The sequence below is a fragment of the Aythya marila genome (genome assembly GCF_965140915.1).
Source record: "Aythya marila genome assembly, chromosome: 7".
NCBI lineage: Eukaryota > Metazoa > Chordata > Aves > Anseriformes > Anatidae > Aythya > Aythya marila.
Genome location: NC_139048.1, coordinates 33,741,655 through 33,766,752, shown reverse-complemented (window position 1 = coordinate 33,766,752; position 25,098 = coordinate 33,741,655). Strand labels below are relative to the sequence as shown.

General features: G+C 35.6%; 1 protein-coding gene across 2 annotated transcripts in view; it reads right to left on the bottom strand.

The window, feature by feature from the left end:
* Nucleotides 1-25,098, bottom strand: part of CTNNA3 (catenin alpha 3) — a 464,394-nt gene that overhangs the window by 191,093 nt on the left and 248,203 nt on the right. For both annotated transcript variants that reach the window (XM_082765467.1, XM_082765468.1), the window contains exons 8-9: nucleotides 6,998-7,078; nucleotides 1,152-1,304 (exon numbers count right to left, since the gene is read on the bottom strand). In XM_082765467.1, coding sequence (XP_082621593.1) covers nucleotides 1,152-1,304; nucleotides 6,998-7,078 — 234 coding nt within the window. The remainder of the gene's footprint in view (nucleotides 1-1,151; nucleotides 1,305-6,997; nucleotides 7,079-25,098) is intronic.

Here is a 25,098-nt window from a genome sequence, read left to right as displayed (position 1 = left end):
TCTGTAAGAGATCTCATTTTATCTACATATTGTATTACTTGGCAAATTAAAGCAGAAGTTCAGTGCTCTGTTATGGTCATTTTAAAAAATACATATTTTGTGCTTACCAACTTTTGAGATGCTAAAAAACAAAATATGCTTCCACTTTCCAATATAATGTATTTAAATGCTATTGTATTTATATCAAATTATTTGGTACTCCACTTTCTACAAAAGAGCTGCCATAATTCTTTTTCTTTGCTGCTATTGTTGGAAATTATTGAATTTCTTCTTAGAAATTAGATAAATCTGTTTGTACGTACAAAGTCCCTCTGTGAAAACTTGGTTACCTGTTAATATTTTTCTGTTTTTGTTTTGTTTTACTTCTGGTAGGCCAGCAGTTGACAGATGTAGTAGAACTACTATCTAACTAATTTGCTTGCAGGTTTAGCAGCCCAGTTTATCAAAATGCTGCTGAATATATATCATCAAGCTGCTGTTGAAAGATATTGTTAAGTACTCTAAATCGATACAAGCAACTTTCAAATAAGATATTTCAGTTCTAGTAGATATCCAGAAGGTAACTTCAATTTTATGTTCATTTTGAATATCAGTACCCAATGTAATCACTAGTAAAGTGACAAGTTGAAGTAACTGATTATATAATAGGAGGTGGGTCTGTGTGCAGTCTCTCTCAAAGCCAGTTACTTAAATTTTTTAAAAGTATGCACTCCTAACTGTAGACACCATATTAAATCATAACATAAATATACATAGACAGGTATATACTGTGTACACAGAGTAGGATTAGTCTATCATGTCTTAGAAGGCTTCCACTTCAAGCTATTACTCCCTAAAGTCAAACATTTGATCAAGTTCCCACTCAGCATCTTTGTGGAAAGGCTTACACTAATTTCTCAAAGAAGAATTCCCCACCACAGAATTTTAATGCAATAAAATAGAATTGCCAATGCCACAAAATCCACTATCTCACCGCATACCATTGTGTAAAAAAAAAATGAGCATTTTTGCATATTAGGCCATTAATGTATTCTTACCTGAAATACCACACTTAGTTGATTTCATGGTATCTGGAAGCAAAGGGAATGTTGCACTGGCAAGTCACTTACACCATATAGACAAAAAAGAAAATTCAAGTCCATAAAACGTACCTCCACAAGTCTGCTGGTATGTTCTCGAAATATAGCAGCATATTCTTTTATTTCCTTTTCTCTTCCATTTTTAGCAGCTTCAATGAGAACTAGAAGTGGAACGGTGGTATCTAAGAAGGAGTCTGAGATGTGATCTATAATGGCTTTACGAAGCTGCAAAAGATAGCATTACACTAGGATCAGCTATTTACTGAAGTCTATTATATATATTATATATATATGACTATTTATTAAAGACTACTGTTATTATTGTCTATTAGTATTCTATAACATCAACATGTACATACTGTATTTCTACATTAGGGGCAGGATTATGTGACTAAAACTTACTGCAGCTACAGTTTGCCACTTACATAGAAAACATTATTTAATTTTAGGAATAATTTTTATCTACCAGTACCTAAATATGCATGCTCATATGTGTGAGCATATGCCTGTGTGAGTATAGATACACAGAACACTTAAAACATGTATTAGCACTCAAAATCAATAGAGCCAAACAAATATTCATGTTCTTCAATGAACAGAACAGACTACTAAAATTATTTGCAGACATTAAAAATTAGTCAGACCAAACTTAATTTTGTTTTCTGTTTTCTTGCTTGTAGTTCAGATGCCAAGGGAAAAAGCTATTTCATTTTACATGGAAAGTATTAACTTCATTATGTTTGTACTCAGAAAATATCCCTCATCACAATTTCATAATTGCAAAATTACCTAAATATTTTCTATCTTGTTGGAAAAAACAATTACACATTTTTATATGTTAGTCTTCATATTAATTTTATCAATGAGATTACTGATTATGCCACCTGATAATAGATTAATAGAGCAAGAATTGTAAGCTAGTCTGAAGTTCAATTTTCTCTATGTAAATTAATTGTTCTTGGAACTTCTTTCTTAATTTATTAAATAAGTGTAACATTCTCTGCAAATTAGCTTTCTTAAATTAGATTTTATGTAAGCTTTTAACTGATCACTGGGACTTCGTTTACTTTATTTAGAGGTTATTTTCCATGGTATAATCCTAACCATGGCAACTATTCATTTTAATCATAGAACACAGCATGAAATATACCTATCAAAATTACACGAGATGGATATGAATTATCAAGTTTACAGAATATCTTACTGCAAAATTTTTTTTTTTTGCGATAGATGTAGAAAATATTGTTTAGAACAGAAAAGAAAACAGAAGTCTTTTAAGCTCTTACATGCTGACAGGTTTCTTGCTGAAGGAAATGTTTTCATTTAGTGTTCTGCACCAATGTGCATCGACGTGAAAACTCACTAAAGGTAAAGACTCCTACAGCTATAAAAATGTAAAACAATCTTTTTGATGCTGCTGCCGTTATAGATAGGGCAGAAGAAAATGCATAGCACAAACAACAGCTGAGAGATCTGTTGGTTCTCAAGACAAGATTTGGATGTGAATTCCTTTACTAGATCTTTTGGATAGGCTCAGCATCCAAAGACAGCTTCTACTGATTCACCAAGTACTCAAGGTAAACTAAGCTACCAAAACCACACAGAGAAGTTTAAGTTTGGAATGTTTTTGTCTTCCAACTTACTGTAACTTATTGCATTAGGAGACAATCTCGTTACACTGTATGCTCTCAAAAACGATTTGAAGAGACAGAAGCTATGACATCCCAACATAGAATTGGATTCTTATTGTCTTATTCATGGTTCCAAATTTATTTCGTACAGCAATTTTAAGAGTGAGAAAGAAAATGGTTAGAAGTTTCACTACCAGAAGCAAAACACACTGAACCTCCAGTTCTGCCAAGTTACCTGTTAAAGGTTTTGTGACGGAGAAGTCCAATTGTAGAAAAGAGATTTACCTGCTTAAAATTAAGTACATGAATGTGACCTTGAGGAAGGACAGTTTGAAATACTAGGATTTTAATTTATAATAATCAACAATGAAACACTACGTAACCATATCCAGAGCTGATGACTCAGCTCTGACATCTCCAAGAGGTTTTGGGTTCTTCATAGACCAGATTGTAGTAATTTTAGTCTTAATAATTATTTTAGGACTAATGACTGCAATGACCTCTGTCACATTCAAGGTAATCTAGAGGCATTCAGTTTTAAACCAGAGGCCTAATTTTCTCACTCATTACATAATTCTTTGCTGTAGCTTTTTACTGGTGAGCGTGGTTTAATTAACCTTTCATACATAAATTATCCTAATTATTTTGTTCTAAGAAATCCTCTATCCTGCAATTCAGCAAAGTGAAACAGTTCTTCCAAGAAAAAAAGATAATGCTGTGCCTTTGCTGAATACAAACAAGCTTGACATATGTTATTTCAGCTATGCTAAGGAACACACAAAGCCAAGATTTTCAAATATGGCTTGTGTGGCACTGAAGAATGAAGAAAAGCAATGTAAAACATGGAAAGGAAAAAGAAGTATCTGAAGTAGTATCAATTTCTCTTCATCCTAATAAGAATAATGCATTTTTTCCACTACTCAGTATGTTTGTTTCTGACTGGCCACCTCTTGAGCAAAAGGCTGAAAGCTAAGCAGAAATATAGGGAGACACATAAACAAAGAACAACAGCACCACTAGTACTAGCAGGCACTATGAGGGAAGTTATTGTGCTATGATTAAATTTTATCTCCTGTTTGTAAATGAAAGAGACACCACCAGAAGAGGTAAAGCAGAGGGAGGATGATGTCTAACAAATTGTTTTATTTTTAAGGTGCAAAGCCTTATTCTTACCTTTTGAACAGACTGTTAGAGAAATGGAAGCATGAAGAATTTTTGTTCTGATATCAAAGTGGATAAAAAGGAAACAGAAGAATGTTGTTCATAAAACATTGGGCATAAGGTTGTCAAGAACAAACAGTAGAGTACAGAGAATAAAATCCCAGCAGCTGTTTGCAACATTATTAACATCACTATTCTGATGAGTAAAGTAAACTGCTCACAGAAAATTCTACTGCCTTACAAGTCTACACTGGCAAAAGTCCTGGAAAAACTAAAAATTCATTATTAATGAGGGATCTCTCTTTCCTGTTTTAAAGGGATGCCAGGAATGCAACTTGTTTTGTGTTTCAGAAAAAGCTTTCCATCCACGATGAAGCAAAATTCACAACTGTGTGAATATCATCAATAATAATATTAAGAAAGAATACACACACAGAGACACACACAAAAAAAAAAAAAGACACTGCAGCAACCACAGGAGAAACATCTGTGCAAACTAGTCACAGTAAACAACTGGGAGGTAACAACAGTCTGGTAATTTCTCAGAATTAGATTCTGGAATGAACAGGCAATTCCATCCTAAATATTCATGGAGATTTGCTAGGCAGGGAAGCAGTGTAAAACTGTAAAAAAAGTAGGTAAAACTGTACAAACAGAAATGGCATGCACATCTTTGCACAATACAAATAAAGTCACAACAAAACAGAACAGTTTTAAATCCTCACAAGTACCAGCAAAGTTCTTGAAGTGAATAAAAATAATTTCATCTAAAAAGCAAGAGATTTTTAGACCTTCTAGAACACACTGCTCTTGAGACAGCTACTTTGGTCTTCAAGTGTTGTCCGATACAGGTTTTCCTTCATTTCACTTTCTGTGATCCAAAACTATGTTCCACTTGGGCCCACAGGATAACTCATAATCAGGCACTGACTAAGCAAGAACTTAGATGATAGTTTCGTATACTGTGTGCTAAAATGACAGCTACAAGGGATTTCAAAATACAATTTCATAAGGTTTCAGATTCAACCCCAATTCTGTAGAGACAATCCCAGTAACTGGCTGAAAGCAGAGTACATTATCACAGAATCACAGAATTTCTAGGTTGGAAGAGACCTCAAGATCATCGAGTCCAACCTCTGACCTAACGCTAACAGTCCCCCACTAAACCATATCCCTAAGCTCTACATCTAAACGTCTTTTAAAGACTTCCAGGGATGGTGACTCCACCACTTCCCTGGGCAGCCTGTTCCAATGCCTCACAACCCTTTCAGTAAATAAGTTCTTCCTAACATCTAACCTAAAACTCCCCTGGCTCAACTTAAGCCCATTCCCCCTCGTCCTGTCACCAGGCACGTGGGAGAACAGACCAACCCCCACCTCGCTACAGCCTCCCTTGAGGTACCTAAAAAGAACGATAATGTCACCCCTGAGCCTCCTCTTCTCCAGGCTGGACAAGCCCAGCTCCCTCAGCCGCTCCTCGTAGGACTTGTTCTCCAGGCCCCTCACCAGCTTCGTCGCCCTTCTCTGCACCCGCTCAAGCACCTCCATGTCCTTCTTGTAGCGAGGGGCCCAAAACTGAACACAGTAATTAATTATGCACACTATACCCTTGAATGTGCTGTAGGAACCTAATACCTGTTATGGTACACTGTATCATTCAAAAATATATATTATAAAAGCTAAAAGAATGAATCAAATAAACATTTTCATGTTTCTAATAATGAATGTTCATAACTGAGAGCAACTAAGAGTATTGCAACATCTGCAGGTGCACAACTTACAATTTCGTGTTTCCCAGATCAAAGGTTAGACATTCTTCCTAAAACAATTCTTACGCAATTTACACATATGAACACAGAGCTGGAGGGAACAGATGAACTATTTACTCATGCATACCTTCCAAGAAAATATCAAGAAGCCATAGAGCTACTCTGTTTAAAGAAAAATACTGGTTCTAGATTGCCTATAATCTGGGGATGACTACATTTTGCCTGAACATTTTACAAATGTTTATATAGGAAATGAAATGTTTTAATAATTTTTAAACACTGTAACAGAATAAAGACATGTAAACCGTTATAAACTGAAGTTTAACTAACTTATTGAAGAGATGGCATGTCAGAATGGAACAGTTAACACACAGACTGAGCTTGTGATGCAAGTTATGATGAAATGTGAAAAGAAACTGGATGACAGTTACTTGTAAACACCATATTTATATTGTATTAATCTTATCTTTCAAGGATTCTCCTGACTGACTATGGGAGACAGAAAGGAATTTATTCACCATCCTAAAGCACAGGTTGGCCTATAAACCTGTACACAAAGTTAGGAGGGATATTCTTCCACCAGAAAACTGACCAACAGCCACTGCTAGAGACGAAACGAGCAGTGTGCACTCATGTTCTGCGTGGCCATAAATTTTTCATATGATTAGGTGGGATGGCCTGTCTCAATGTTCTACATGTCTTTCAGTTCTCCTTTCCTAAGCTGGCACTTTGTGTACTTTCAACATCATTGAAAAAATTCCCAAAGATGTTCCTTGCAGCTCCAAGGATGTAAGCACAGCTGATGTCTACTGCTCACCTTCTGCATTACACCACAGTTGTGGGTTTTGTCTTCCACTAGCTTTAGGATACTAGGATGAAAAACATGAGTGTGGACTGTAGACCAAGTATTCTCAGTACCCTTCTCTGTTGCTAAGTCCCCACAACAGTGAAGAACTAGACCTGGTGGTTCCTCCAAAGTATCTATTCCAACAACCAATAATAAAGTGAATGAAAATTCAGGAATATTTAAAATAAAACTATTCTTGATTTCCAAAGGACAGTACTGACGTATTTCTACAGAAAATACTTATACGTATGTTCTCTTAGATATGTACACATGCAGAGTTTTGCCTATGTATATACACATGTACAGACAATATCTACATTTGGTAGGGTTTTTTTGCACAATTTTGACAATTTGGAAGTATATATTCTGTGGGATATTGTAATTATCTTTGGTATTTCATTAACATAGAAGAAAGCTTTATTTTTGAAGTGCAGCACTATGTAGTCTGAAAATAGCAATTTATATAAGCCTCTAAGTCCACAGTTTCTACCAGTTCCCCCGTTTGTTTACCTGTCTGCGAAGGTCTCTTGTCTTCTTGCACATACTATCTATTGCAACATTCAAAGCATTGTTTTTTTCTTTCTTGTCAGTCTGTAAAAAAAATGACAGAAAAAAAAAAAAAAACAACCAATGGTTATTTACGATCTCTTAGAAACTATGCTCTTTGTGTCCTCAGTTCATCAAAGCATTTGATAAATCATATGTGCTTACAGTTTTGTTTTTTTTTTTTTTTAGTCTCACTGCATTTCAGGAACCAGTACCCCTACAGCCACAGAACACTGATTTGTGACGTTGAGCAGAAGTCCTCAGAATCAAAACATGTTTTGCTAGCTGTATGTAGGAAATAAATTAAACACTTTTCATCTTCTGAATTGCTGTAATACAGCAATTTATTGTCCAAGGTTACTTATGGAACAACGTTAATATAATTATTATTATTGATTCCAATCTATTATCACCACATTAATGTGGAAAATCACTTCTCTCTATAAGCAATTTATAAACTCAGATGGCCTCAGTGCAGTTTGATAATGCGTTAATCTGCAGCATTTATAATTTTACTCCCACAGAGCAGAATGAGTGAGTTTCAAAACGTCCACAACATTGCAATGCAAATTCAATAAACACTGTCAATGAAAACATGAAAACAATCTTTCCATTTAACAGCACATTCATTCTCGTCATCAATAGAAGACTGAGCTATTGAGATATTTCAGATGTCTTTACTGAATCAGCTATATACCTTCCAAACAATTTTCTTATTTCTATCCATAAGCAAAGAGTTTATGTCATTACTATCTATTTGAAAAGCATAGTTCGCGTTATATTCTACCACCCAGCATTTTTCCTATACAATAGCACCACAGTAGTTCTAAATCTACTAGTTGTTTTGAACAATCTTTTTTTTTTTTTACGTTATTACATACCTTATATGAAAAACAAAAATGTCTGCTGAACATTGTTTCTCTAAAGCATTGCTCACTAACTTGGATTGCTCTGGTCTAAAGGAGAGAAACCACAGTAAAAGTGTCTTTACATAATGTCTTAAGTCAATACTCATAACATGTCTGGAGAAAGGACTATATTCTCCAAAATGTCAAAGAAATAGCTTATGTTTACTAACCATAGTATTTGGACCTCTATAGTACACTACTAAGTTTATATTATGAACATAACACATCATACCAAAATAAATACTACTGAAAACAGAAGTAGTCATACCTCAGTATGTACCTAGCTGTATAGCCTTCTTATACACACTATATAATATTTCAGAGTTATTTCCTCGCTAAAAATAAATAAAAACATCTGTGAACAGAGCAATATGCTTAGTATTAAAGCAGAAACTAGAGATGATCGGGAAAAAGCTTTTATATTACAAGTCAACATGTAACGTAATAAACGTCTCAAAATGAGTAACATATTTTCCATCAGATGAAGGGAACAATTACTTTCAAAAAGTATTTCAAGATTCATGCTAACATAGAAATTTCCCTACTACCTGCAGTTTCTGAAATTCTTATAATCTTCACAGGGAAGAGATCAAACATACATCTTGGAGAGAGAAGTCATTACAGTAATGTGACCAATTCTCCTACCAACACTTGCATAGGAACCAAAGTAAATAAAGACTCTTGTAATGCTTTGCAAGCTATTGTCAGCTTTGACAACAAAATCGATCCTTTCTGAACTGCTAGCAAAACAGGACTAACAAAAGCATTGTGGATACGAGTCAGCTCAGTGTATATCTATGCATTTTTCAGATGATAAAGACACGGTTCCACATTGGCACATGCTTTAAACCCTTAGTATTCAGAGCTTATTTGTCTAACAAGACAGAAAGCCATGTAAAATACTGTTTTTTTTTTAAACGTTCCCTGGTAAGCTGCAACTTCAAAGGTGGCAACTAATAATACAACTGGTTCTAAGCAAACCTGCATCACTGAGGCAGCAAATAGGAAATAATCTTACTCAACAAGAAGCATAAAAATATGAACAGCAAACAAATAAAACATCTTTGTTTGCAAGTTCTTAATATAACTATCAGTAATCAACATCCAGAAAGCAAACCTAACTACAATTGAAGTTACTCTTTGCCTTGACCTTTCCCCATGAACTAAATGTACTGTAAAATGCAGCTTCCAGACAAAGAATGTGGACAGGTCAAGAATATGGTTAGCTTCATAGCTTCAGACTCTTTTTCTTCCTTAAAGAATTATGTAAAACTCCAAAACATACATTACTGTTTGGATAAATCATTCTTATAAAGATGTAAGTATTTTAAAATTGCTTAGTCTTTTAGGGGGACACCTGACTACAGAATCTATTGCAAGAGTAGTCTTAAGTATTAATGGCCTGCTGTAGTACTGTCCAGTTTGCAAAATATCTGATCCATTGGTCCCAAGTACTTTTGAACACTGAATTACTCTTCAAGTTAACCTTATAGTCTTCTGCAGATTTTCATCTCAGATACCTACATGACAGTAACCACTGAAGTTCTACAATTGTTGACTACACTTTTTTAATAGCTTAAAAACACCAAATTCACTATTTTAAAAATATGTATTACAAACAATGGCATACAGAAACTAAACATGATCTGAACATATCCACAGTATATTCTACTCCCCATTAATATAGTTAATGTGTCTGTATTGGAAATATTTCGCATCTGCGTGTCAATTAATGTTGCTGTCATGACTGCTGTACTTAAAAACAAAGAAACAAATCTTCCCTGAAATAGTTCATTCCCATAAAGGTGACTGAATAAAGGAAAGGGCTAGGAAAATGATGCATGTTATACTAGACTCTGGTTTCCCAAAATCATGCAACTGAGCTCACCCCTTTATCTCAGTTTTCCTGCCTTCAGCTACAGTTTTACTCTGTAAAATATATGTAGTAATAGCTATACGGCTCCCTTGTGAAGATATTACAAGCAATATCCAGCTCCTATTTCAATGCATTTTAAACACAAGACACGTTTTACAAGCACAAAATCACATTGTTATTAACACTTCAATAAGTGAAAACAAGTTATTTTTAATTAACACTGCATAGCCTGAAGATAAATGCTAAGTATTGCCAACAATACAGGCTTACCCTTTTCATATGCTGGCAAAAAACAGTAGTTGAATGACTCAAAAACTACACATGCAGAAATACTTCCCTGCCAGATTTTCATTTAAAATAGTAAATATCTTAGTGCAGAACCTCAGCTGAAACAAATCACCAGATTTACAATGCTGTTAATAGACCTCATTTGTATCAGCAGGGAATCATGACCTTCATGGGCATTACAGACCCTTCTTTAATCCAAGATACACTGATGCAGACAAATGTGCTTGCCTTAGCTACACAACCTTGAAGGACTCAAGAACATGTCTCCAGTGGTTGGTACATGCCAACAGTTAACAGTATTAACAAAGACAGCAGTAATTTCCAACTTCATACTTTGTTGATTTCAAGAGAGAGCTTAAACAAAAGAATATCATTATTTTGATAAGGTATTTATACTTTTCTATATCCAATAGTTGTACTATGTCTCCTGTCTGAACAGTAATTTGAAGATTATAAAGAAGATTTGGGCAAAACTACCTAAGTGACAATCTAATCTCTTCAGGTACTGAGGTTCACAGACAGAGGCTAGCTTTATAATAAGGTTACAGTTAGCCACAGGCCTTAAAATAATAAACACTGTCATCATTCTGTGAATCCAAGAGCAACATCCTTTTTATCCATAATCAAGAATGCAGTTACAATGGAGAAATGAAGTATTCTTACCAGCAGGACTAAAATAAAAAGATCTGGCCAACTGAAATAGAGCTAATGTATTTACGTATGCACTGGTGGTAAAGTATTCACAAGGATTAACATATATCTTGCAAGGCTGCAACTCCCTGAAGTCCCCTTACAGTCACCAAAGAGAAAAAGGAATCGTTTTAGCACCACCTCTGAAAGGCCTGAGACTTCTTCTAGTCATTACAGAGGGTGGTGAAAGAGATTTAGTTTATCAAGTTGAATTTTTGTCTTGAGAACAGTTCCACAAAATATTCACACACATCTGTAGACTCTAGTTTTTCAGTGTTGTGGAGTAAAAGGGAGCAGTATTAATTTATTTTATCATATCCATGGCGAGATGAGATCAGCAGACTTCTCTGAATTCTGTATTCCAGAACAGCTGGAGTCTGAGCTAGAAACTTAAACAAGACTTTACTTTGGTCCTAAAGGATTCCTGCAGGATCTGTATGGCAACAACACAGTCAGGAGATTCTACCCATGCCATTATCTAGGGCTTCAAGATACAGGAGTTGAACTGGGATCTCAGTTGCATACAAAAGAAGTGAGGATCTATCTGGTGTCCACAGACTGGAAGAGTTATGGTGGAGTAGTGAACGCAGAGCCTGGGACTTAAGCCTCACTCTAAATTTGTAAACTATACCATCCTTCTTGGCCAAGTCATCTTTAAATGAATTAATATGTGCAAGTACTAGGCAGTATAAGGTTATAAAGATGCTATAAACCTTGTTATGTCATACCTGTCTATGAGTACCATTGACTACAAAAAATGCAAAGCATGAAGTTATTTATCTAGACAGAAATCATGACTTTCTTTCCTTATACACCACTGTAAATAATTGTTTGTAAATGGGCAGAACAGGCTTCAGATAAACAAGGTGTTCCTGATGTTTGAAATATTTAGCTAAAAAGGTCTAACACAAGTTCATCTTGCATTACTAGACTCACATATAGATTTAAAATAACAGAAGTTAAAAGATTGCAATGATCCTTTGCTGGAATGTTAAAATTTACATACACGATCAAAACCAACTTCCTAGAATTGGGCTCTGTTGAAAACAGATTTTCATACTTGAAAAGACTACAGCTAGAAACTGAACCTATGTTCTGTGTCCTGAGATGCATCTATTCCTAAACTGTCATACAATTTGGAAAAGACTAAATAGCAATTAAGTGTGATTTTCACTGCTTACGAACAGCAGCTATACCACAACTTGGTGAAAAAAGTCTTTTGATTTACTTCAAAGTCCAAAGGTCAATTTTATTTTCAAAAAAACTACCACATTTATTGGAATCAGGTCTCTGTGGAAACCTTCTAAAAAATGTCAAGCTAAAAGGTAAACACCAATCAATACTATAAGTTAATAAACGTCAGAGCTCTAATTAAATGACTGATCATAGTCCAGGCTATGTGTTGACTTACTAGAATCCTATATTAGACAATGATAAGGTCTTGTACATTACAATGAAAAAAAAAATAATTACCACACAACCCAAGTAAGACATTTAAGTAAAGTCACAGTCCCTAAAGAGATATTAGGCATTTTATGTCCACTGTCACAATTTACCATTTAACATCTTTTAGTACATGGCGTTTATAAATGTTTCCCCTTTTGAATTAAAAAGCCATTTTGAACTCTAGAGAAAATGGTAACAGCAATGAACAAAGCTGTATCTAGTATAAAAAACAGTTCCACACTTTTGTGTGTGTTGAAACAAAGTTTTCATTAATGAGGAAAATTACATTAAAAGGTTTGTGCAAAGGCAAAAATATGATTTTCTTTCTTACCCAGCTCATGGACACGCTGTCAGTTCAAAATATTTTGTGCAATTCAGCAAAGTAAGAAAGAATGCAGGCATCTATCTTAAAAAACACAAAACAAAAACAAAGCCCCTGTAAGGGAGGACCCAGGCCAATCCTGTTGTGCTCCTCATTTATATTAAAATATATGAACTAAAAGAGAAGGGCCAAGAAGATTGTCACTTTGATTAGAGTGGGCTTGCCCAAAAAAAAACATCAAAATTAGTGGCAGTGTCTCAGCCACTCAGTAAGTAAGTAAAAGTAATTTCACTGCCTATGTACTTGGCTGGAAAAAGACAAAGTACTTACTCATCACCTTGAAGGTCACGTGCAGAGCTGAGCAATCTGAGATGAAGCATGGTAGAGAGCTTGGCTGTGAAACACCTGTGAGAGGTGCCAAGTCTGGGACAGCCACACCACAAGAAGGATAACAAGACCCCAGGAACTGTTACACTGTTCCCGTAGTGGGAACAGTGTAACACAGCATGGGAGGTCCAAGTCAGCAGTGTTTGAATGAATACTTTTTCACAATTACTGTCAAAGTGAGGACTCAGGGCAGATTTCCACAAGGGCAGCCTCTCTCCTTCCCACAGAAACCTCTGGCTAGATAAATAAGCAACTGGAACCATGTAATCCAAACCCCACCCCCAGCAGCAGTCCTCGTTCTGGTCAATGTGCTTGCCACCAGGCTGCTCTGTAAGCCTCCTCACCTTCCCTTGCTCCCTGCGCTACCCATGCCAGTAGTAGCAAGTTTCTACTTCTGTGCAGTTGCCATATTTGTACTCTTGGTGTTAGGACCCCCTAGCACACCTGTTTCCCTTGGGGCACTTTGGATGTTCTATTACCCAAACATGAAAATTAAGTCTCGGCTGTCCTGTTATCGAACACCTCTTGTACCCAAATGCATCTGCCTTCTTAAATCAATCTCATACAAAGAAGAAACTACTCAAAAATTTTTCTGTCTTGCTGCCTTCTTGTCTCATTTTAGACTGTTAAATCCTTCAGTATACTGCCTTCCACTATACTAGGAACAAAAACTCTTGTAATCAACAGGCAAAAAAAAAAAAAAAAAAAAAAAGAATTTAAATACTCTTGAGAATATCTTTGTATTTTATTTTATCAAGTCATGTAATCACAAGACCCTAAGAGTATTTGTCCCATGCATGCAGAGCGCATGGAAACAGCAGTTTACTCTTCAAGTTTGCAACTTGCAGTGTAATTACAAACTGCAACTTCCCTGTAAAAAGCAAGATCCCTTGTTGAAGGTTGTAATGTCTAGCTAAATAAACTAAAACCACGAGCTTCTCCAAAGCTATAGATCTCACTGGACAAGTCTTTCAGATTTGAACACAGAAAGAAACCAGGTGGATTTGAACAGTTTGCAATTGTAGTTTACAAGTATATCTAATGCTTTTAAACAAACTTTCAGACAGATTTTTTTGTTCCTGAAAGAGAGAAGAGTACATTTTTTGTTGCAAATAACTTCACTGAAACAACAGGATTTAGATGCAGTTATATGCACATTCCCCTCCCTGCCTTTTTTTTTCCCCACTAATCTTGAGGATTCGGTAGTGCCATCTTGTTAACTGCTGTCTGAGGTCTCTCTTAAATGAACATTTCAAAGTTATTCAAGAAATCCTCTGACAAAACAGTAAAGAAAGTACTTGACATTTTTGACATTATAAAGAACAAAAATTCTTCTGAAAAGCCAAAAGCTTCCAGACCTTTTCATACAGCATTTCAAAGCATGTTTTTACTGTACATCAATAGCCTGCAAAAGGAAATTCATTTACAAGAATATTTAATGCCTTTCTTTGTTAATACATGGAATACAAAGAACGAATAGCCAACAAGTATTTTAAGTTGAAAACTCTATATTTACTCAGTAATAGATTCCTCACTCCAATACACATACCACAGTGCACTTTTTCTAAAAACACCTGAGTCAAGGAAGCCAGCTTCTGTAAAAAACAAGTAATTGTATTAAAAAAAATAAAAATTAAATGACAAGGGCATGAAAAATCATATGCAATTGAGCAAATAAGGAATCTTTCATGTGGAACTGTTTCTCATTACAGATTTTTTTTTCTTCAACATCTGCAATATGAGATTGCTGTTTTTTTTTCCCTCTCAAGCCATCATGGACAGCTCCCTATAGATCTAATGCTGTGAGATGTGAAGTACCTCATAAGAAATGAATTACCTCAACCTCTATCGATATCAGTTGGAGTGCAAAGGGCTTTCTCCTCACTATGTGAATTACCCTTTCTCAATCAATATACAGGAGAAGTCTTGAATGTAAAGCCTTCTCAGTGTAACTCCCTTTTAGCATTCAGCTTTAACTAGTTCCTAAGAGTGAAAAGTGGATTTAATTCTAAGTGAGCACGGATAAAATAGCCTAAAACAAACAAACAAATAAAAAATACAGAATTTATAACACCTTAAATAAAAAATTATCCAGAAATTGACAGATTGTAACTAATCCTATTTTCTCAGAAATAATGATGTTGCTGGGATATTGCACATTCTCATTCACTCTCTGAAACATTGGTGTGAAGCAAAACTGAAGTCAGGGAGGGCAGCCAAGGTGCTTTCAAGGACAGTGATGGATCCCCAGCATCTGGTAAGAGAAAGAGGATTGTAAACTCTCCCAAAAGTGGACTGCAAGCAAGCCACAGAAGGGAGGGAGAAATCTATGTTGTTTTGAATTTTTATTGTTTCTTTCTGATATATAAGGTCAAAGTATCATGATATCAGTTTTTCACTTGTTTTTCCACATTTGAAATATACGAAAATTTCAGTATGATTCCAGGATGGTCATAAAACAACCCATGGTTTCCTAATAACCATTTGGGAGAAAGAGTCACAGGAAGTTAACGTATCATAGCTGGTCTGTTGCAAAGCAAATAAAACGATTGCTTACAATTTCTAACGCAAAACCAAAAGCCACATGTAATTCCTATTTGAAACACAAGATTTTACACTGCACAGGGAAATCGTAAAGGCCAATGGTACTTTACTTTGGGTTGTACTTCAACTTTACAACTATTTGAGGAAATCATAAGGAAGAAAAAAAAATATTTTGATCAGATACTGTCTTATTCACTGATGATGCAAGGAGGGAAGGCAAACAATTAGAAATAGAGCAATATCCACAGCATGAAACAAACAAGACACATACTGAACGTTCATCTGCTTTTTGCTATGGAGCAATTTTCTAAGTCCTGGGTACAAAAGCTTTTAATTGAATATCCATCTACCATTCATCAAAGTGTTCTGGCAGCGTTACAGCAGTAAAATCGGAAATTAGTTGGAGAAAAGCTCATCCTACAGCAGCAACATAAGACTGTCCTATGATGAACTATCGTATAAATTGCTTGGAGATTTTATGTTGTTATGTGAGGAATGAAGGGGATGGAAGGGGAGGAAAATTTGAAATAAATACAGTAGAGCTGCTAAGACAGTCCGTCTCATCCAAATTGTTTAGAGGGTTTAGCTGTGCTCTAAATCAAAAAGTTATGGTCTTAAACAGGAACCATAAACGGGGAAAAATCTCCAGCCCTAAGCTACTGGAATTCTTCCATACCTGGAGATGCACTAAGTACAAGTTCCAGAGCAGTATTTCTTCTACAAAGCAAAGGCATTTTTCAAAACAACAAAAAAATCTTATTCTCATTTCAGATGTTGTATTTTAATGCAATACCTACAACTTAGCTTCTGACAGACTTAAGATAACTGTAATAACATTTAAATCAACCAGCATTTTTTATTAAAAATGTATAGAATTTAAGTGATTTAAAAAAATCCTAAAAAGAATCTCACTTTCAGGTCCTCATAGCCACTCCATATCATCTGATACCATCAAACACTTCCTGCTTTTATTTCCATTACATCAGTGACACACAGATATAAGTCAGAATTGTGAAACTGAGATATTTTTTTCCTTTATGCAGTTCTGTCTTCATGTTGAGATGTTTATTTTTTTGAGACAATCATATGATCCTATTAAGAGCTAGAGAACAGAGATGAGATTTCTTTTAATGGAACACCAGCATGCTTTGTGATACTCTTGTGTCACTATGGATGTACAACAAGGACTAATTTCCCTAAGGTTACCTTGACCTCAAATTTCAGCTAGGAATATGTTTATCATCGAAGGGAATCCCACTTGTAATTATTCTTTAAAGAAACATTCTTTTCACACACATACAACTCGTACTTTGTAATATTTCTGTGGAATGTTTTGAAGGAAGGAAGCAGTTTGAGACAAACAAGGGTGGAACCATTGGAGAATTTGGTCTACAGGTAGAAACCATATTAAAGGGTCTGTTTGTCAAAGACTTCAGCTCAAGGCCTGGCAAATGTAGGGTGTTTCAACTAGTATGCACATTATGGGTTTAGTTTTATTGATAAACATTCTTTAAAATAAAAGTTAAAGCCTGAAAACCCAAATAGGTAAAAGCTATAGTTCCATGTAGTTATGTACTAAATGTATCGGTTCACCTTTCTAAACCAGAGCAACTCATTCAGCACAATACCATACTTCAATATAATTTGTGAATCTAGGAGGCTGTGAGTCACTTAAGAATGTGCAATAAATGAAAATCCAGCTCTTAGGGAGAGGAATAATGCAGTTGGTTTAAATATTTAGCTCTCAAATTCAGAAGTATTTCAACTAAATACTTGTCAGAATCATCTACATACAATGAATCCAGATTGAACGAATTCCTTTGTACATGCCTTGTCGATACAGAAGACTTCAACATAAGTGATAGCAACCTAAGATGTTTTGGGGATTCTAAGAGCAAATGATAGTTGATGCAATCACTTCACCAGGTGAATTCAGCACTATCAGTCACTCCTGACTAACACATACCATTTTTTAAACACAATGAAATGACTCTAGGTGTTATTCCCAGAAGCTCGTGACTAAATGCATTCAATACACAAATCTTATTTAAGAAGTTGCAACTGTTAACTAGAGAAAATCTATTCTACTCAAGATAGTTTCTGCTGTTAGCACTTATGGGGAAAAGAACACAGAAGAGATTGATAGAAGAACACTTGAATGATCCTTTCACACTGTCAACTGCTAGGAAAGAGGCCATTGCATAGCCATTTATTTAGCAGATTGATTTGGACAGTGAGAAACCTGAGTGATACTGTGGTTATACTCTCAGTACAAGTTTGAAGATCCTGGGTTTCTGTGCTACCAGAGAAAAAAGAAGCAATTTATTAAATGCAGCAGCTAACAAACAGAGCAAGGGAGGCTGTATGTAATGGCATGCAGGGAAGACCACTGAAAATTATAGTCTCTACAGGGTAGGGATTTTCAAAACAATGCATGAGATCAAGAACGTCTGCTATTCAGGGCATATTGTTCTGCAGTTCTGTGCAGAAATTATCTGCATTTTTCCCTATTTATTTTTGCACAGAAAAAAAAAAAAAAGAATGTATTTATGAAAAAATTCAAACTCAACATGCAACGTTGTTGACATTCTAATGAAATGATCATACTTTATGTTGGAGATTATCTTTCTGCAGGACCTTAACTTAAACATTTTAGAGATTTTTTTTTCCTACAATTAGAACACCAAACTTCAAAAAAGAAAAGGAAAGAGAAGTATGTAACTAGAACAGAGTCAGTAGAAAAGTAACTAGGTATTATGATGAATAAAGCTAGGAGCAGAAAAAAAGATTCATTCAAGGTTTAAGAGAGATGTATATAAAGTAAAATACAGTGCTGATGCATCAATAATTGGTTTAAGACAGGGTAAGCCTTCAACTGACAGGCAGCAAAGACCAAGTAAGTGGTCATAACAAGTCCTGATAATAGCAGAAAGCTCAAGCAGAGCATTAAGACATGGGCAGAAGAAAAGATACAGGACGTACAGTGACTTGCAGCAACAGAAAGTAAGAGTCATACACTGATGAAGTTTGGAGGTCAAGGGGAAGACACCCTTGTACAGGCTCTCTTGGACTAGTGATTTTAACAGCTTTTAGGCAGCTATCTGTAATTCAGAAATGAGTAAAATTTCTCTGCAATAGAGAAATTATTGACTAGTCATTTGTAATGACACTAGTTATCTCAAAGTGGAATCAGGCAAAGTATCTGAAAACCCGATGATGGCATGAGGTGGTTTCATGGACTACCATAACTGAATGTGCATATTGTATCACAAACAAACAAAAAATTAATAGATTCAGACTAGGTTCTATCACAAGATACTGTATTTTAAAAGTATGTTACTCAGGTCTCATCAAGAGATCGATAAAAATGACAAGCCCACAATTTAGCAAACATTGTACTGAAAGCAGGCAAGCATTCTATTTCTTTAGGATACCTTGGTGCATTTTTATCAGCATGCTAACAGATACAGGCTGGTATGCTGCCACCATAGAGTAGAAAAAAAGTGATAAAAAGAGATTAAAAAAAAAATAATTTAGAAGGTCAGAAAACATAATACAGTAACAGTTTTTTCACTGATGCAGTAGTATCACAGAGCTCAAAAGAACATTTTTTCCTGTAAAATTTATACTCATTCCTTCACTTTCAACAAAACACATGGCTAAATCTAACTAGTAACCTTTTCTTTCTGTAAAGATGTTACCGAATTATATGAGTTTAAAAAATGTTAAATATTCACAAAAGTCAAAAGAAGGAAAAAGTTAACTATGACCACTGTAAATATTTTTCACTAGTTGTAATGTACATGTAAATTCACAGGCAGATACATTAATATTAAATAAATACTTGGGTTGTTATAATCATTCACCTGTAAATGGGGTCTTCAAAGATACGTATTCTGTTTGCGTATTTGAAAATTGGATATATTCATGCACCACTGTGTAAGACCTGAAAGTTTTCATTGTACTATCTACAGATTATTTGGCTCCTGTGCTTCCCTTATTGCTCCTCAACATTTTTGTATGCAGGTCACAGCAACTGTCACTAGTTCAGTTACCTCTCAATGACATGACTGAAGAATAATAAGGAACAGAAAAAGACAGGTGGAAGTCAAATGTACTCACTGACTGCACACTGCAAGGAACAGTTTATTGGTAAGGAAGCCTTCTTTGCAAGTCCTTGTACATATGCTAACCACAGGTGCAGTCAGTTATCATGTTCTTTTATTACCTGGCAAATAGCTTTGGAGTACAATTACTGATGGTAGCACCACGCTGCCAAAAGCTACATCATCTCATGATTCTTCAAAGATGTTGCAGCAATTAATAAAAGTGACAATGAAGCTCTAGGTGGCAGCACAGCAACCACTGAGAGTTACAACCTCAAGCCCAGACATCAGTTTTTGAGGATTATTGTAGGATGTCTCATTTCAGCAGCTTATTTGCAGGCCCAGATGTAGCTTAGTCTTATATAGTCTTCTCACAAATAGTTGGAACAGATCTCCCAATAATAGTAAGCATCAATAAATAGAAAAATCTAGAAAGGGACTGTTTACTGACTCTTTGCAGTAAATGAAAAACGTGGAAAAAAGACAATATGCAAGCACGCATTTAAAGATTGATGTATGCTAATGCTAGCATGCATCCTGCTGATAGGACCTGATAGATTTGAAGAACCTTAGTTCCACCAACTGTCTGCTGCTTCCAGTTTTGTTGCTTTTAACTACATATCTATGCATATGTTGGTATGCATAGGTGTATTATTCAAAGGTGTCAGGACATCACACATACATAGGCAGATGCAATGCAGGTAATTATGTCGAACTGTATCTGGGTCACTTCATACACACTCTTTAGACTGAAAGAACTGACATTACTCATGCTAATTGAATGGAAATTTTAGAACACTAAGTGCACAAAACTGACTAACTGGACAATTTACCATATTCAAGAGCCACTTGTTCAAGCATTGCAAATCAATGAAAAAAATTTTTTATTAATTTGAAATATCAATGCTCACTGCTGTCATGCAAAATTCTGTAAATAAATGCCATTAAAAGAGAGCTTAGCATGTAGAAAAAAATGTGAACTGGAGTCTGAGAATTAAGATAATGCTGACACTTATCTTACTTGAGGCTTTCATGAATACTTATTATTGTACCATGAATAGTATGGCAGAAAGTAAGCTTTGTTCTGTAATCCCTCTGACTCCACTCCTGTTGCATCAAGAGATATCCCTAGAAAAATACTGTAAAATCAGCTCTGATTAAATAACAAAGGTAAAACTACATGTCTGTTTGTAGAAAAAAGCTGGGATCAGTTCAAGTATCAACTGTTTGAGAAAGTACAGAAACACATTAGAAAACTCAGTGTTGAAACTCAGTTTGGCATCGACTTTCCTGTGGAAAACAGTATTTAAAAATACAGTTGTTTCATCAAATTCACCTCAGCATGGTTATTCTTCCACACTGCCACAACAACTGCTTAAAACAAACATTTGTTATTATCACCTTAATCAAACTACTTCAATTTATCACACTGAATACGGACACTTAAATGCCTATCCTTTCAGGGATATTAAATCCTGAAAGATGCAGATGTTCATTTGTAACTAGAGTATGTGATCCAATGTAGGCAACACAGCTCTACAATCACATGACAGCATTATAAATTAAAGACAACTAAAACAATAATTGAACAAAACCACATTAATGGAATCCAACAAAATATGAGAGCAAGTGTACATGAAAAGGCTTTATGTCAGATTGTGCTGATAGCAAAAGAGAAAATGGATGCTGTACTAAACCATATAACATGAAGAGCAAATCTGATGTGACACAGTGTCTGAGAAGAATGTTAATAAGAGCAAAACCAAAATAATAAACAAAAGTGAATAGGAAAGCTAAGCAGAAAAGCCAAAGTAAATATTCCAGGCAAGGTTAGTTGTGTAATTACAAAAGAGAAATCAAGTGATAAATTATGGAAGAGTTGTTCCCTATTCACAAGGAGTGAGAAGAGTACTAGCAACTGCAGCAAGTTTGCAGAACTGAGGCTCGGTTTTGCTTGCTTAAGACTATCAAGCTCAGGCTCACCTTTCTTTGTATTACTGATAAATTTCTTTCATGCTCAGCCTTAACAACAGTAAATTCATACAGAATATTCTTACTACACTCAGGATGTCTCAAATGGAAACTAATGCATAGCATTAACTGCTATCAAAGACATATACAGACGGGTTAATAACTTAAGGGTACTGAGATAGAAAACAAACAAACAAAAATAAACCACACTCAAACATGAATATGGTGAAGTCGAAGGCTCTTCTTCCAAAAAATTTCAGTCTTGGTGCTTTGTTCAACTATGCTGTGTGCAGGAACATGGGGGAGAAAAGCCAAGATACTTGCAGATTATCTTTCTGCTAATCCAGGTTCTAGAACTGAATCCTGGAACACCATCTAAAGAAACTATGGCGATTAAACAAAACCACAGAGAACCATGCCACTATCTGAAGTCAGAAGATGGCAATAAATCACATGCCATGATCCTTACACACTGCTATGCCCTGCCTAAAGACATTTAGCCTGCAAGAGCAGTGCAGGTGCTAAATAAGGGCAGCTACTTGCATTTGCGGACATTAGAGTAAAAGTGGTCCTACCTAATGGCATTCAATATCACTTTGAAAGATAAATACAGATACGTTCTACCTGGAATCCGTATTTAAAGAAAAACAAGACAACAAAACTGAAAGATTCAATGCATCTGTTAAAAGAGATAGTAAACCTAAATACACCATAGCCAACCTTGTTGATAAAGCTGGAAAAAAAAAATAAGAACAGGCTACTAAGAAGCATAAAAATGCTTTGCTTTCATTTTCATATATAATTGAAATACCAAAGAATAGAATACTCAAAAGACTATAAATGATACATGATGAAAACCAGTGAAGAAACAAAAAATCATGCAAATCAGGCATCAGTCTCACAGAATGTTCAACATAGGGCAGAGAGTGACAGTAACTGCCAATTCCTGCTAATTTTAAATTTCTAAAGTTGTTCCATGCAATGCTGTCATTCCTGAATTTATAAAATACGCATTAGAATTAAAAAACGCATCATCACCTAGAAGCTAGTGCCTCAAATGCATCATCACTTAGAAGCTAGTGCCTCATCCACTTCAAGCATGATATGCACAGACACTGCTGGAAAATGAAGGCATTGGCTGACTCCAGAGACTGAGGCAGAAAATGAACTGCTTCCTAGTTAGGGAATAAGTGGAGTGATGGAAGATGGAAAGTTGAGCATTAACAAGCCAGATGGCAGAATGGCATCTTGGGAAGGCTAACACAGGGAGGTCTGAAACAGTATCTCTAATTTTCAACAGGTTTGCTGTTGACTTAGTAGGCAGCAATGTTGCAATGCAAAGCAGGGCTTTATCAATCAGTTTGTTCCCATCTTTTGAAAGAGAAAATGAAGTTCATGATGTTCTAGATTATTATTATGCTCACTTTTTTTTCTGTCCTATTAACCTGTCTCTATCTTTATACTCAAAATTTTACCCTTTTCCCCCGTCCCTGAATTCTCTTCCCCATCCCACAGTAGGGGGAGCAAGTGAATGGCTGTGTGGTGCTTAGCTGTCTGCTGGGTTAAACCACAACAGCAGAACAGTATTAAAGATGTATCCACTACTACAGAACCAGTTTAATTGGCCTCTGACTTTCAGCAACTAAAACAAACCTTTCATAAAATATGGGTGGGTTATGCAACTTGCAGCATAATGATACATACTGTTAAAACAGTTGAATTGCTATAATAAAAAATTGATCTAATTTCTATTCCATATTTAAGTGACACACAAGCATGATTCAACACACTGATCTGTAAGTGAGCAAATGCCATAAATTTCCTGTATGTTCAACATACACTTATTCTGAGAACAGTCAACATTGGTACCAATCTTAGACTTAAATTTCAATGAATACGAAAAGTTGCTACACTGAAAAATACTTCTAAATGAATTCCCTTTGTAAGTACATGTACAGCAAAATGACAGAAGCCAACACGGAAATTTCAGGCTGAATCTCTAAAAGCTGGTGGTTCATACAAAGGACACTATGCACCATCTGTTACCTCATGAAGAATTTAACCTTCCCAAGTTTTGGACACTTCATCGCAGTTCTAAAACCACACTCCAAACATCTCTTTGGATTTTGGACACGTGCCAGAACAAAATCGAAGAAGCCTTTCTTACTCAATTTTGCCAACTGTAGAAACTCATTCACCAAAGGCTCTATATGAAATATGACAAGTTCGTTCAGTTGCAAATCAAGATCAGAAAGTTTTGTAAAATACATTTCCTTTCTGCAGCCTGCAAAATGCTAAGCTAAAATAATAAAGTTCTCTTTTTTAAACCTTTTTTTTTAAGCCTCACCTGGAGTCTAACAACATAAAAGCTGTGAACCTTTTCAGATTCTGCTACAAGAATCTGTTTAGATTCTGTCCCTTTTGCTCTTTGTACCTTAAATAAAATCTGGGTAGGTCAAAAGCTTTTGAAAACTACACCTTGTCATTAAGTAATTACTCAGACTCTCTAATATATAAATCTCATGACACAGCCCTAGGAATACAGTGATGCTCATTATCTGTGTTACTGGCTGCCTCACATTAGCTAAGAATTTATTGCCAGATCCACAGAGAGATTAAGGTAACTTTCTCAACAAAGAGAATGCCGAAGAACAGCTACCCCTAGTGATCAGAGATATGGAAGATGAAGTTCAAAGTTTATCTTTGCTAACAGTCACTTCTCATTTTTCTCAGCGGGCTTGTAGACAGACACAGAACAAACGCCAAAGACACCACCTCGATGTGTATACACAGATTTGCAAAATCACTGAAAATAATTTTACCAGAAACATCTTTCTGAATAGGTTTGTACCACGTTGTTATACATAGAATTCCAGCTTCAAGTGCTAATAAACTTCCATCTATGGACTGAAAAAAAAAAAAACAACAATAAAATAAAAAATTAAATGCCCCTGGTCTGACCTCCTGAAACACAGCACAGCAAACAAATCCTTTTCTGGGTCTCTATGCAATCTGAATGTGCTTGTATGGGCTAACTTAAGATCAATCTTTGTTAATTATCTTGAACACTAAGCAAATACCCCAAAGACCTCACACATAGGAGGGATATCAATGCTAGACAGATAGCAAAAGGAAGAACGCAGACTGGACACCTGGGGACAGAAGTTCTCAGTCCAGTGACAAGAATATCCCAAGCCAAACAGTTCATGGCAGAGGACTTTAGCACATTTATACTGTGCCTAGAAGAATACCAGTCCACAATAAAAAGATCCAGATATCTCAAGCAGATTAACACTCCCACCCAAACTGGTATAGTCTGCATACCAATTGAGGGTGCACACAATCCTCTCATCAAGATCATTAAAAAATATTTAAGAAAATTGTCCCCAATACCACTGGTAACTGGCCACCACCAGGATTTAACTCTTTTCACAGTGACCTTCTTGGCCTGACCATGAGCAGCCAAGAGAATGCTGTGGGAAAGCGTACCAAATGCTTTGCTGAAGTCCAGGCAAACAAAATCCATA